This window comes from Mesoplodon bidens, assembly GCF_964165515.1.
Source record: "Mesoplodon bidens genome assembly, chromosome: 6".
Classification (NCBI taxonomy): domain Eukaryota; kingdom Metazoa; phylum Chordata; class Mammalia; order Artiodactyla; family Ziphiidae; genus Mesoplodon; species Mesoplodon bidens.
In genome coordinates this window covers 17,717,701-17,733,574 of record NC_138162.1, presented here as the reverse complement: position 1 = coordinate 17,733,574, position 15,874 = coordinate 17,717,701, and the positions used below count along the sequence as shown (strand labels likewise).

The 15,874-nt window shown below is 43.4% G+C and overlaps 1 protein-coding gene across 3 annotated transcripts in view; it reads right to left on the bottom strand.

Moving 5' to 3' along the window:
• The window catches only part of ASTN2 (astrotactin 2), a gene marked incomplete at its 5' end in the record, with an annotated part of 938,059 nt that overhangs the window by 196,524 nt on the left and 725,661 nt on the right, over positions 1-15,874 (bottom strand). For all 3 annotated transcript variants that reach the window (XM_081237083.1, XM_081237081.1, XM_081237082.1), the window contains one exon: positions 1,727-1,992. In XM_081237083.1, coding sequence (XP_081093209.1) covers positions 1,727-1,992 — 266 coding nt within the window. The remainder of the gene's footprint in view (positions 1-1,726; positions 1,993-15,874) is intronic.

Here is a 15,874-nt window from a genome sequence, read left to right as displayed (position 1 = left end):
TGCGCCACCAGGGAAGCCCTGTGTGTCTCTTTTAACTTAAAATAGAGGGAAGGGTATCATGCTATATAAACTATATCTTTGAGATTTCTTGCCTTCATTTAACATTATGTTCATCCATCTCATATTGTCACTATAGTTCATTCATCTTGGCTGTAGTACAGTGTTCCTCTGATGCATATTCGACACCTTATTTAACTGCTCTCCCATCGATGGTCATTTGGGTTGTTTCCAGAGGGCTCTTTCTGCCACACAAAATCTAATCCTATCAGCTTCCTGCTAACCATGTATCTTCAGCATGTCACTGCCCTCCAGATAGTGTCCAAACTCCAGGACCTAGCTTATAGTATCCTAAATAATCAGGTGCTTTCTGTCCCCTCTGGCCTCATATCTGCTCTCTCTCCATCTCTTGGTCTTAGTCATGGGAAATTTCTATAGGTCTTTGTAGAGACCATGCACTTTTCTGCCTCAGGTCTTCTACCTGATGATACTCTCCTCACTTCCTTACTCTCATCCCTGATCTGTCCTCTATGAAACCCTACCTGACCACTCACCATGCACTGGCACTTACTCAGCCCAGGAGGATGCTTTGGGAGGGGCACATAATCCATAGCATCCTATTGGACTTGGTCAGTGGTCTACCAGATTACCTTCTTTGGAGGCCCAGGGCTATCCAGAAGTTGTTGCAGAGGGAAGAGTGGGGACCAAGTAGAGATGCTTTATCTGCCTTCTTCCTTACAGAAGGAGTGGCATCACTATTCCTGGTTTTATGGATTGGGGGTCCTGAACACTACATTTAGAAAAAATGTTCCATGAACCCAAGTGTGCAAACCAGTGAACTAAATCATTCATACAGTCCTCTCAAGGCCTGACATGCTATAATTGAAAGTCAGAGAGAAAGAAAGAGGAAAAAAGAGGAGATATAATTTCATGATTAAGCATGTAGGCTCTGGAGCAGACCAACATGGAGCAAATCACTCAACATCTTACATTTCCTCACTTGTAAAGTGGGCATGAGAAAAGGATGAACCATATGGAATTGCCATTTTTATAAACAAAAAGTGGTCAAATGTCAGAAATTCCGTATGAATCAACTCAATATTTATAAGTAAACCATAGATCTGGAGGGTAAATTAAATGAGATAACCCAAGTATAGTACAGAGGCAGAGGCTGCTAGGTTTTCACCAAACCCATACCTTCTTCTCCTAGGCAAACAGATAGAATACATTTCCCTGTCTTCATTTGCAGACAGGTGTGCCCAGTGGTGGAATTCTAGCTTAGCAGAATAGGAGCTGAAATGATAATTTGCCATTTTCAGGCATGGCCCGTTTAAACTTCTCATGTGCAATCTTCCATGTTCTTTCTTCTTCCACAGCAGCCGTGGAAGCATCAGATTAATGGAGCACAAGATGGAACAGGCTGGGACCCTGAACTACTTCTCAGAGTAAAGCCACCCATCAATCAAAAACTTCTATTTAGGACTCTGCACAACAAGAAATAACCTCAGTTGTACTAAGCCATTGAGATTTGAGAATTTGTCAGTTACAGCAGCTAGTGTTACCAAGTTATATACGTGCTTACAACATGGTAAGGGATCAATAAATGCTAGCCCTCACCATGCTACTGATGACAATGATGACAATCCCGATGGACAAAGGGCCCACAAGGGCAGGAGGTAGGAGGGTTGGTTCTTAGATTTGACTCAGTGGCTGTGTCAGGGGACCTCACCTCTTTGGTGCCATTGTCCTGGATGAGAGTGTAAAGTGGTACCACACGGTTGATTTCCAGGAGCACTGGTGTGGGGCTCAGCTGTTCCTTGCCCGGTCGGCGGCAAAGGTGGCAGGTAGAGGGACAGCGGCCTTTCTCCTCACAGCGGATCTCCACACCTGAGATGAGCTGGTCATCAGACAGCATCTGGGCCGTCAGCAGGCCTGAGAGGTAGGTGATGAAGGGCATGGACTTGAGCTCCTTCTTGCTGCCCAACTCCGTGGTCTCTGGAGAAAGAGATATAAGTTCAGTATTGTTCAGTACTGTTCAAAAGGTCGGACCCTTGAACCCACTACGATGTGCTAAGGAGGCCGTCGTCCACTGGAAAGGGAGAAAAGATGACAGAGGGGTTCCTTCATGATGCTTTGGAAAGAGCACTGACCTGAGGGCTCAGAGACCAGAATGGTGTCTTGTTATATCATTTATATTAAATAACCCTTTGTTTTCTCTGGGCCTCACTTTCTTTATATTTAAAGTCAGTAGGTTGGAGTAGAGGATTCTTCAAGGACCTTTGTAAGATGTAAATATTCAAGCATATTTTTCCCAACAAGACATTCTTTTGTTTACTGTTAATTTGTATAAATTCTACCTTTTTTTCCAAAACTTCTTCCAGTCCTGTATTTTTCATGCAGTTCCATGTAATGGGTGAGAGACAAGCTTTGGAGTCAAGTCAATTTCAGTTTCAATCTCACTTCTGCTGGATAATAGCTCTGCTGCCTTGGGAAAGTCTTTGAATGTCCGAGAGCCTATAGTGATTAATTCTATAATGTGTGGTTAACAAGAACAACTGAAACAGTTACGACTGGTAAATGAGACAGAAGGAGATGGACCTGTCTGGAAAAGGCACTATTTCCCCTTTCTTTCCATGCTCATCTGTCTCCTTATTCTAATTTCTTTTCCTCAGTGTGCTGTCACGTGCATGAATGACGCATGCCCCATTCTGCGCTGTCCCTCTTTATCCCTAAGAGTGGCATTTCACACCTCTGTGCCTTTGCTCTCCTTGCCCTACGTTTCCCCTCTGCCTCTCCAAATCTTTAGCACGTATCAGCGACTCCATTCCGCTGTGACCCTCTTCAGGAAGTCTTTCCTCCTTTCCCCAGCCCTTCTTCTCTGATAAGTATTTCTGCTTGTAAGACCCTATCTTTTTTTTTTTTTTTTTTTTTTTTTGCGGTACGCGGGCCTCTCACTGTTGTGGCCTCTCCCCTTGCGGAGCACAGGCTCCGGATGCGCAGGCTCAGCGGCCATGGCTCACAGGCCTAGCCGCTCTGCGGCATGTGGGATCTTCCCGGACCGGGGCACGAACCCGTGTCCCCTGCATTGGCAGGCAGTCTCTCAACCACTGCACCATCAGGGAAGCCCAAGACCCTATCTTGTTAAGCTCACTTTCTCACCTCATTTTCTGTTGACCCCTCCAACCATAAAATCAGTTCAGGGAGACCAGGGGCCGTGTCTCCCACTCCTGTCCCCCCAATATTCAGTGCCTAGAATGGTGCTAGGGATATACTTGAGACTTCATCAAGAGAGATTATATAACTGTGAATGGTTAGAACAACGTTTATGATCTAGTCTAGAGGCTCCAAAATTCAGCTGAGGAATTCTAGGGATCCCAACAGCCATCTCAGCAGCTGCTTAAAGAAGACAAGAGGGAGACTGAGCAGGCAGGACTCTAAACCTGCATCTCAGCTTCAAGTAGAGTTGTTCCACTTGTATGTCTTTTATAGACTGGCCTTCGATGTAAGATTTCCTAAGAAGAAAGTGCTCAAAGCTTGAAAAAGTGATTTGTACAACTCAGAGGGTTCCATTTACATCACGGATGATGTAAATGGTGTCCTCAAAGTTGTGCAATGTACAGGCTGAGTGGCAAAACAAGGTGGTCCTGTACTAAGGGACAAAACTTGGTCCAGATGGCAGTTTCTTCCAAGCCTGGTGAAATCAGGGCAAGCTCCTGCTTCAGTGGAAAACAGGGGCCCTGGGCACCAAGGCCTGGGAGAAAGAAGGTTGTCTCCTGCTTTTGCTCTGGGCGTGCAGTGACATGCAGCTGATCTGGAAATAGGCTTTTGCCAATTAGAAATACAAATAAACGCAGTCTTCATTCATTACTCTCTGGGCCCTCGGGCTTGGGATCTGGGCTCCACCTTTTCTGTCTGGCTGTCAGCAAATACTTATGAGCACAAGATCAAAGGCTCTGGGGGAAGAAGACAAGGCAAATTCCAGCTAACCAATCCTTCAGAGGGATTAAAGAAGGGCAGTTACTAAGATAAACAAAACAAAGCTGTGAAGAAGGCATCTCAGCAGCTGGGGAGACAGAGACAGTCTTATATACGGACATGTCCAAAGAAGATGATGATGATGAGGACTTTTGGAAGTGCAGGCCAGAGGGATACATCTTGGAGAAGGGGGGCTTCCAACTTGGGAGAGAATAACCCTTCAGGGGAGAAGGTCAGGGAAAGTCAGAGCTGCGAGGCCATTAGAGACCAGTTAGCCCACACTGTGACCCAGAGTTCACTGAACTATGGTCTGTGGGTCAAATCCAGCCCTCTGCCTGTTTTTGTAAATAAAGTTTTATTGGAACACAGTCCCTCATTTGTGTATATATTGTGTATGGCTAAAATGCCAGAATTGAGTAGTTGCAACAAAGACTCTATGGCCCACAAAGCCTAAGATATTTACCATATGACCCTTTACAGAAAAGGTTTGGAAACCTCTGCTCTATAGCCCTTGCTATAGATGGGGAAACTGAGTTTCAGAGAGAGGTTACACAGGAATGTGGTAGTAGGATGGATTAGTTGAAGGAAAAACTTTGGAATCAATAGACCGTCAATACACTTGGATTATTAACCTCCAAGGAGAAAAAATAGAGTGGGGCACCTTTTCTCCATAAAATATCTTTTGAAAACTACTGAAAGAGCATACCTTTGAAGAGTCTAATCTGGTAAAACCCTCCCATTTAAAATGAGAGGAAACTGTGTCCCAAAGAAGGAAAATGACTTTCCAAGGTCACATGATGACTTAGGGATCCTTTCGGCACATGACCCCAGCCGTCTGTTAACCAATTCATCACTTAAACTAAACTACTCTTGTTATCTCATTTTTTAGAACACAGAGGCCCCATCCCTCATAGCACCTTGCCATAATTTAATCGGGAAAAATATGTAACATGGTGCTGGGAGTAAGAATTCCCTTGATCAAACAGACATTCATAGACATTGGGTTAAAGATCTATCTATTTAATGACAAAATGAACTACTGATCTTTGCTGGTCTGCTTTTGTCCAATAAATCCTTTTTTTTTAAACAATCTATCAGTTCAAAAAATGGGGTTAAAAGCCCATAGTCCAGGCTGAAAACTGAATGCTATAGCAGTATAGAACTCAAGATGAATTTAAGGGCTTGTTTTGCAAAAGGAGGGCACTTGGGTATCATCTGGTCCAAACCCACGGCTTAACAAGTGAGGAACCTGAGACCTAAATGGAAAAAGGGATTTACCTCTAAGTCCCATGCACTCATTAACAACGATCCTTTTCATAAAGATTGTGTCATACCTAAGTTATGATCTGGAGGAGAGTTACAGCAGGGAAGACCATTAGCCATTCCATTAATTATTCCTCTGTAGATACTACAATTGCGAAAGCTAATTGCTTCTGATCCAACTTCACTCTGTGGCTAAAGTCATCTTTTCAAAAGGCAAACTCTATATTCTCCTCCTGCTTAAAACTCTTCCATGGCACGTCACTGCTCTTAGGATGAAGACCAAAATCCTTACCATGGCACAATAGGTAATATGCGAACTAGACCACCTGTCTGCCTCTCCAGTCTGATCTGTCATCCTGTTCCTCCTGATTCTACTTTCAGCTACACTGGCCTTTATGTTTCTTGGCTACACCCTGTCCTTTCTCTCTCGGTCTTGGCACGTGCTCTTCTCTCTGCAGAGAACGCTTTCCCCATCCCACCCTCTGGCCCCGCCTTCTCCTGGCCCTCACTCCCACGCAGCCTTCAGATCTCAGTTCAGGGGCCAGGTCCTCAGAAATGCCTTCCCTATTCCCGTTTTACCCCTAGGTTCTTCATGACTTTTTTTGTTTTTAAGACACAGACCTACTTGAGAATGGACTCGAGGATATGGGGAGGGGGAAGGGTAAGCTGTGACAAAGCGAAAGAGAGGCATGGACATATATACACTACCAAACGTAAGGTAGATAGATAGTGGGAAGCAGCCGCAGAGCACAGGGAGATCAGCTCGGTGCTTTGTGACCGCCTGGAGGGGTGGGATGGGGAGGGTGGGAGGGAGGGAGATGCATGAGGGAGGGGATGTGGGAACAGATGTATATGTATGACTGATTCAGTTTGTTATAAAGCAGAAACTAAAAAAAAAAAAAAAAAAAAAAAAAAAAGAAATGCCTTCCCTGAACTCCATCCCCACGCCTCCAATCTCTATTAGGGTTTCATACTAAAGATCCTCGCAGCATCCTGTTCTATGCGTCACCTGTTAATGTCTCCAGACTATAAGATCCATGAGGGCAGAGACAGTGTTAGTTCTGCCGATTCCCATCCACTTTACGTATTACCTGGAACGCAGCAGGCTTTCAATACGATCTCCAATGATATATTTGAATACACGTGTATTTATATACCCTGATCACTGCGCCATCTCAGCGAAGCATTGATGAGTCTAAGAGCGAAGATTGGTGAATTTCAGGATTGACAATTAATTGATGGCTTGTCATCAAGTGGTAAGCTCTTCTCAAAGTAAAATTAGCTCTCTCAGGTGGAAGGTTGACAGATGAATGGCTGATCAATTTGCCAGTTGTTCTGACCTCCTCTAGGTTCTCACATAGGCCCTTGCCATTGAGGGGATGGGAGAGTTTAGTTAAAACAGGCTGTCTTTAACAGGCCAAGGATAAAGAACATTTCTGAAGAGACTTATCCTCTGTTCACATTTCCCATCCCTCTGAACAATGCTTCCAAAATAGGATCATGTCTGGTTTCAAGCCCAATTCAGTTCCAATGACACTACAACCCATTCATTTGAGAACCTGCCAACTGAACTCTCTTTTTTCTCCTCCCAAATTCCTGCTGGGTATTATTTTGTTGCCACCAGAAAGAAAAAAAAGAAAAAAAGCCTCAGCTGAAGTGACAACTCCTTGTTGGGAGGGCAGCCAGGGCTTTTCGGCAGGAGGTGATGGCACCGCCTGCCCTCATCCAGAAAACAAAACAAAGGCATCAGACTAAGGGCTTCTGGGAGAGCCAAAGCCGCGTGAATGTTTGTTCAATATTCGGCAACAGTGCAGGGCGCTGCGTCCCGAGTCAGACAGGCTTGCTTTGGCAATAGGCTTGCACTTGAAGCATTTAAAGACTCCACAGGGACCAGAGGGGCTCAAATTAGAAACGCTAAGGATGGGGGGGGCGGGGGGAAGAGGGTGAGACTTTTATATCATAAAGAATGGCCTTTATTACAGCAATGGCCTCCCAGGAATTGCCGAAATGGGATCATTTCTTAGGCGGAGTTACTGTCTCCTCTTGGAGGAAAGCGATTGCTCTGAAGCCTGACTCAAGGACCCACAGAAATATCCTCAACAAAGGGAAAGTAGCCAGCTGAAATGCCATCGGCAAGGACTGGACTTCTGCGCTATGCAACCTGAACTTCTCAGCCTGAGAGTCAAACTCCAGCATCATCAGCATGCCCTTTATAGATAATAGTACCCTCCTGAAAGACTACTTGTAGGGATTAAATAAGGTGCCTAGCAAAGGTTTAGCACTCAATCCATACTAGTTGTTATCGGTGTTGTTGTTGTGCTTGTTTTAATTATTGCTGTGCTGTTGTTGTAACAAGATGTTAGAACTGAAATTTCTATTGAGACACCAAGACAGAATAGAATTGAAATTCCAGAGCCAGGCCCCTATACGCAGACTTTACAAAGGAGATGAATCCTGGCTAGTTTCATAACTCTAGAAACCTCAGCCAGAACAAGGAAATAAAATGAGGTCAGAGAGTAGACGGGAAGGATATAGGAGAGATTTGCTTTGGAGACAGCTATTACCTCATGTTTAGAGTCCCCAGCACCCCAGGTGGGTCATGTAGAGCACATTACCTTCTAATCCCAAGTTTTGTGATAAGGAGCCTCAAAAGAGTGCCTCTTGGAGAAACTGCTACGTTTTCTCAGCAATGGGGAAGATAGTGGACTAGGGTCATAGCCCACCTGCAGAAGTTCTAGTGGCCTATGGCAGCAGGGAGGAAGAGGCAGCACAGGGATTAGCCCCAAATCCCAGAGGTTGCCAGTGGGAAAAATGCTTGAGTATTTCCCCCGGACCAGATGTGGGTCACATAAGAGAAAGAGCCGGGCTGGATCTGTTCTGAGTCTTACCCAGGAGGAATTATAACAGAGGTTGAGGGGTCCCCACGGTGAGAGTCTCCACAAGGTGAGCAGCCAGAGAAACAGAGGGTGGAGGGGGATCAGCGGTAGCCAGCCACAGAGATGCTACATCGTCTCAGGTCTTGGGAGAAGGCCCTGGCCACAAGGACCACTGAGAAACCACAGAACGCCCCCCAACCCCGCCAAGAGAGAGGGTCGGTTTTAAACACCTGCCAGGACCCGAGAACACAGAGCCAGATACAAGGGTATCAAGTATGACCTTCTGAATCCTTACCCTTCCTCTCTCCTGCTTTGACTGTAGAGGGAGAGGAAGAAGAAGAGCAAGGGAGAGAAACAGAACGGAGGCCAACCTGGCCCCACCTCCTAACATCCCCACTGGGGAGGTAGAGGAGATCTGACTTGTCAGACTTAGAGATTTGATTAAAATCTTGGACTAGACATCCTAATTCCTGATGTGAAACTGTGTTATCAATTTAAAATGTCTGTAGCACTGTCTGTTCCACAAAAGTTATAATAGATTAGATGTGGCTTAGCAGAGGAAGGTTATCCAGTGAATATGTTAAAAGGAGTGTGGGAACCAACTATGACATGTACTTTCGAACATGCATATATTCATACACTATATTTGGATCATTCTCAATTTGTACTATCGACTGAACCGTTTACATCATCATTTATAGTGCTTATCACATTTTAAATTTTAGTTCATGTTAAATTAATATCTGCCTCCCCGACTCAACTGTGAGCTCCATAAGAGCAAGAACTATGACCATTTTCAATGACCGCTTGCCTCCCCAGCACAGAGTTCAATGTCTGATGTCATGCAGACAGTCTGCAGGTGACTATCTGAATAAATAAACAGATGAATGTGTACTCTGATTCTTTTTTTTCCTTTAATCCCCTCTATTCCTGTAACCCTTATCAGACCTTCAAATCCACTATCTGAATCTTATCACCATAGCCCCAAAGGCAGATAGTCTTAACCTTACTTTATTAATGTACAAATGACAACTCAGAGAGGTAAAGCAATTTGCCCAAGACCACAGAGCTTATAACTAGTCTAGCTTTTTGCACCTGGTCCTACTGCTCCTTTCATTGTCCATATTTCTCGCCGAAACATTTTCAGCACTAATTCGTACTCCTGCACAAGTCATCCCTGTTGTAAACACTTGGGCCTTCCCCGTTCCTGCCACCCCCCAGACAACAACCCTAGGCTTCCCCACCCCTTTCCATGGGCTAAGGGATCTCATGGGTAAAAGGCACTTTAAAGGTCAGCTGGTCAGAAATTCCATCTAATGTTTCATTCACCACCAAATGATCCTCCGACTGCTTTTTGGATGCTTCTAATGACACAGAACTCATTACCTTTTTAGGCCTCCAGTTCCATTATGGGACAGCTATGTTGAACCTAGACTGGCTTGCCATCTAAAAACTGCAATCCTCATTCTAATCATAAGACCCAGACCCAGAGCTACGCACTTTGTGCTTCTTGGACACCCTATCTGCAGGACTCAAGCCTGCCCCTACTTGGGGTCATGCTGAGATTAACCAACAAACTACAGTTCAGGCAGGTGAACTCCCACCCTCAGGAACTGTGGGGCGTTCCTGAGTGCTTTCTGATTAAGGTGTGTATGTCTGAGTGTGTGCGTGTGTGTGTGTGTTGTGTGCATGTTTGAGGAATGGAAGGGGAAGCAACAGTGCAGACTCTAAAAAGAGGACAGGTCTACAAAACTGCCAAATCCTAGGACAACTGATCTCCTGTTCTAACCTGATTTGCAGCTTCTTCCCTAAATACACAAGTAATATGCCAAACTGCAGAAGGGAAGCTATAGGACAGTGACTTGCTTGGGTTTAAATCCCAGCTTTTCCATTTCCAGCTGGATGACCTTGGACAAGTCATTTAACCTCCCTGAGGCTCCATTTTCTCATCTGTAAAATGTCAACAATGCTAGTACCTAAATCTTGGATTATTTCAAGGATAAATGAGAAACAGAACTCAATGAAGAATTTATAAATTCTAGGGTGTCAGAAGCATCATCAGAGGTCGTTTGTTCCAGTGCTTGGCCTTCAGCTCAGCATTATTCACTCTTGTGCATGTCTGGATCTGTAAAGCTTCCCTTGTAACCTGCTGGCGCTTTAACCACACTGTCAGGAATCTCCTTAAACTGTCCGCTTCCTACCTGGTGGAACATAGTAGACAAGGGTAGAATTGAAAGCTTAAGTCCAAAGCTATTTAGTCAGACTACCTGATTCTGAATTCTGGGTAAGTCACCTCACCTCTCTAATCTTAGCTTTCCCATTTGTAAAATGAGGACACTAATTCCCCATTGAACTGCTCTGAGCATCAAAGGAAAGATGCAGCATCTATCATCTCATATAGACCTTGCTATCATCCTACAAAGTAGAAATTGTTGTCTCCATTTACAGAGGAGGGAACTGAGGCTCAGAGTGACAGAGTATAACCTACGAGAGGATACTTGTTTCAAGGGACAGCCAGTCAATCTCTGAGGAAGGTCAGATTCTCTGTGGGGCAGGGAGAGGGACCCCTGGTTAATGCCCAGCAGCCCAGTAGTGGCTGATGTCTTTTGTTTGCTAATTGGAATTATTTAAATATTTTTTAAAAGCACAAAAATAGCCATGTGGTCCTGCTGTATTATTTGCCCTAAAGTAAGGGGCGGAGTGAAGAATCCCAGTGCAGTTCAGTGGGCCCAAAAGTGGTTCTTCCCACAGACTAAGGCATGCTCAGCCCCCGCCTCCCCCTGACTTACATCGCTCTTGCTGTTCAGGGAGCAGTCAGCATTGCAGTGTATCATTGACTCCTGCCTCTTGAGACAAGGTGGGCTGTGGCCAGTAACCGGAAGGTGAACGAAAGGCCATGTGTGATCTTCTGCTGCCCTCTAGTGTCTGTTTAAGACAATTGCTCTTGGGAAAAATCTTAGTTCTTTTATGCCAAAGTGTGATTACTGTGGGCAAGGCAACTTGCTAGGCACCGAGGGCAACAAGGAGAGTAAAGGCTTAGCTATGATACAAGGAAGCCTAGCGTAATGACTACAGGGGTTCTGAACAAGCATTACTTAGAAGGCCTACCAGTGCCAGCTTTGGAGCTAGGTATGGGGTGGGGGTGATATTATGAATAATGATTTGTTTCGATCCTAACGGTACTTAAGTGCAGAGATTTGATGGAGTGTATCAGCTAGGAAGGAAAAGCCATAAGAGAAGGAAAGGGGAGAGACGGAGATAAGGCAGAGAGAAGACATAAACAATGGAGCAGGACCTTAAAGGAAACAGGAAGAGATGAACTGCCAGGTAGTGTTGGAAAGGATGTGGTCCGAATGTCGGTCAGATCTGGGTTTGAATTTCAGTTTGATTAAAACTATGCATTTGACCAGAGCTTCTGTGTACAGTTATGCGAGCTGTGTACTGCACGACAGTGACAAGGCAAGGGGGTGAGTGAGGGGCTGAATCCTGTCTCAGCTCCACTGGCCATGTCTGTACCCACGGGGTTGAATCCAAGCAGAGGAGCACCATTTCCTAATTCATGCAGAATGTGACTTATGGGCTAGCTAAGGCCCTGGGTGTGACCATGGACAGGCTACTTCCTCTCTTGGAACCTCTGCTTGTTTATGCATAAAATAAGGCTATTATCACCAATAATAAAAGTTACTGTAAGAATTTAGATAATGTACGCCTGCCTGTGCCTCTCCAGAGATTTCCGTTCTTACTATTACTCGTATTATTATAACAACCTCGTTCATTTTTAAGAGGTGGTGGGACAAGTGCTTGACAAGGGGAGAGGGTAGAAAGGAAATTCACATTTCCTGAGCTTCTATTCTTTGCCAAACACAAGACACTGTAAATCTCACTGAATCCTCACAACAGTGCTTTGGACTAGGAATATTACAATTTTTATAACCGTATTTTACAACCAAGGAAACAGAGGTTCTGAGAGGTGACACACTGCAGCCAAAGGCCATTAGGCATTCGGGCTTTGACTTCAAAGCCTCTTTTCTGTCTGATGAAGCGCAGAAGCATCATTAAAAAGAAGCCTGCTTTCTCTTCCCTGGGATCCCATTCCTCCTCTTTCTTAAAAACTGTACTCAAAACTTATCCCCTTGAGGAAGGATTCCAAAATGAGTTCCTCCTCAGTTCCTTCCCCCTCCTTCCAGTAGTTTCTTAGACTAGGGATCAAGGAAGAAATGCCCAGAAGGAATCATTCCTAGACAGGATTTAGGGAGTGAGAGGCCTCTGAGATGCTAATGGCCTGCTTGAGATGAAGACTCCCAGATCCTGCTTAGACGGGACCTTGAGGCAGCAAAGCAGGCCAACAAGACAAATCAGGCCACCTGGGGCTGGTGAGAGGTTGCCAGGTTCAAACTGTCAGGGAGGGTATGAACTTGGGATGGCTCAGTTGGAGGCTTTGGTGCCATCAGAAAAGAAACTGCCTCCCTCTGACCACTTTCTTAGGGGTTTTGCTGTCACACTTCTAAGTCTTCATATTCACTGAAATCTTAACAATACTCAGGTTAAAAGGTCACCTTTAAACACGCTGATAGGCAATGTTTTTGGAGAACATGTCCAGGGTGAGTTACTTCTCCCATTAGCTTCCCTCTTCCTCGTAGCTGTGCTTCCAGGGACAGGAAAAGGGACTAATGAGCCTACCCATCAAAAGATCAAATTAAATGAAAATAGAAATAAAATAAAAATAAAGACTGAGGGACTTCCCTGGTGGCGGAGTGGTTAGGAATCCACCTGCCAATGCAGGGGACACGGGTTCAATCCCTGGTCCGGGAAGATTCCACATGCCGTATAGCAACTAAGCCCGTGCACCACAACTACTGAGCATGCACTCTAGAGTCCACGAGCCACAGCTACTGAAGCCCAAACGCCTAGAGCCCGTGCTCCGCAACAAGAGAAGCCACCGCAGTGAGAAGCCCACACACCATGACGAAGAGTAGCCCCTGCTCGCCACAACTAGAGAAAGGCTGTGCGCAGCAATGCAGACCCAACACAGCCAAAAATAAAAAAAAAATAAAAAATTAAAAAATTAAATGTAAAGCAATTATACTCTAATAAAGATTTTAAAAAAATTAAAGGATTGAGACCCATATGGGATTCTGTCTTATCGCTGAGAAAATCAGTAAAATTAATATTAATAATAGCTATGATTTTACATGCACATATTCCAGGCCAGAGGTACTGTTATTTGTCTTGCATACATTGTCTCGTTTGTTCTATATAAATCATAACAATGAGAGTTTGGTTGCATTATCGTATTTTAAAGTTGAGGAAATGGAAGCTCAGAGAGGTGAAATCAGGGAGAATTAGACTTCTAATTTGACTTATCCTACTTCTAAACACGTTCCCGCTATCTTAAACTGCCTCCACTATGTTATGTTGCTGGAGATTCAGGTTATAAATTCTGAAAATCAAATGGACAATTTCTGTTGCTTTTGCCCATTACATCATAGTGATAAACAGCATGACCCCTAAATAATAATTTATGGACAATGAATAGAGAATTAGTTAAAAGACTAAGGTTCATCCACACAGTGGAGTCTATATTCTTAACAGGAATTGGGGCAATCTTTATATGTGATATGGAGTAATCAGAATACGTTTTATTAAATGGAAAATGCAGAACAGTATTTATAGTGCTTTCTTTTGTATAAGAAAGAGGGAGTATAGACACATACATACAAAAAATATGTAATCATATTATATCTATCTATATCATATCTACCTATATGTAAAGAGTTAGATATAATATGTATAATACCTATTAAGAAACACTGAAACAATTAACCAAAACTAATAAAAATTGTTACCTACTAGGGGATTGAGCAGATAGGGTCAAGAGAACAAAAACTGAAGTCAGAATTTTTTTTAGTGAATCTTGCTTTATAAGTTTTAGCTTTGGAACCACATCAAATTTTTACAGGATATTTTTTAATCAAAAAAGAAAGACAGGGAATCCTCTGGTGGCACAGTGGTTAAGAATCCACCTGCCAATGCAGAGGACACGGGTTCGAGCCCTGGTCCGGGAAGATCCCACATGCCGCGGACGGAGCAGCTAAGCCCGTGCGCCGTGACTACTGAGCCTGTGCTCTAGAGCCCGTGTGACACAACTACTGAGCCCACGAGACACAACTACCGAAGCCTGCGTGCCTAGAGCCAGTGCTCCGCAACTAGAAGCCGCCGCAATGAGAAGCCCATGCACCGCAACGAAGAGTAGCCCCCACTCGCCACAACTAGAGAAAGCCCACGCACAGCAACGAAGACCCAACGCAGCCAAAAAATTATTTTTTTTAAAAAAAGAAAGACAATACAATCTCTGCAAATTTTAAATGTATATATCCAGCTATATATCAAAGTGTTGGCATCACTACACAGAGAAAATAATTATGTTGAAAGGCTTTAAAATGCAGTATTTTGATTTTACATGCTTAGGGAGAAACAGTCCAAAGAAAAAAAAATGTTCTGCAAATAAATCTTAAACTAGATTTAATGGACTCACTGCTAGTTGCAATACTGGTATTGTTATTTTGAAACTATTGCATGTATACTGTGGGCTATAGCAGACAAGCCAACATGTTACCATCATTAGGAACTAAGATTATTCCTGAATTGTTTGTCTCTCATGTTTATAAGGTCAAAGAAGTTGAGAAAAATTCTGAAATTTCTATTGGAAATCATATACACGAATGATTTGCTTTTCTCTTTAAAAAAAAATAAACATTTCATAGCTCTGTCCACTGAAAAAGCCTAGAAGTAATGGTAACCTAACAGAAATAAATACCCTTAATACCCAGACTCTTGTTTTTAAATATCATTTTCCCCTAAAAGGAACAAAAGATTCTTGGAAAAATTCCTTATTCCAAGTCTGGGATAGGTATGGTACAAGCTGAGCCTGGGAAGTCTTGCTGTGCCCAAAAGCGAGATAGCTGCCAAAGACCAATGTGGTCATTTCAAAAGGACAAGGAGACCAGTTTAGAGGGGCTCACGCTGGCCTAACATTGAACAAAGTGAACAATGACTGTGATTGGTTAAAATAGATCAGATACACAAATTTCCTATAATTCACAACATTCCTCAAATCAAACCCAAAACCAAAGCCAAAACTCAAACTGGAAAAAACAAACAAAAGCTCATTGCTCATCACTGGGGATGGCTAAGAGACCAGCTCATTATTCTGAAAATTGGTAAAAGAATCAAGTAGTAGTCAAGATTTTATCATGAACTGGATTTCAGGGTAACGACAATTTACTTTATGGAAGTACTGCATTTAATACAGGCAGGAAGAATGACAGAATTAGAAAATTACCATTTTGTAATCTCTAATAAGATAATAGATATAGACAGCTATCATCGATGAATGCTAAAACCATTAGTAGAAAGGCTGATGGGAGATATTCTAATGAATGGATCAGACTCGCTGCACCTGAAACTGCTGATCAACTTGAACTTCACTAAAAGTAAAAATCAGACATTAAGTGCCTTTGATATATGCCATAGGAAGTACATGGGACAGCCTGTATACTTCAGCCAGTGCTTCTTAAGCCCATGGATAGAATTCAATGGTCTATAATTTGTATATGGGGAAAAAATACATCTTTATTTTCAGTATCCTCTAAATGCAATTTAGAACATATAATGAAATTTTATGCATTATAAATAACTATATATCAATTTTTTCAAAAAGCAATAATATTTTCCTACCTTTGGAAAACTAAATTAGAATAATG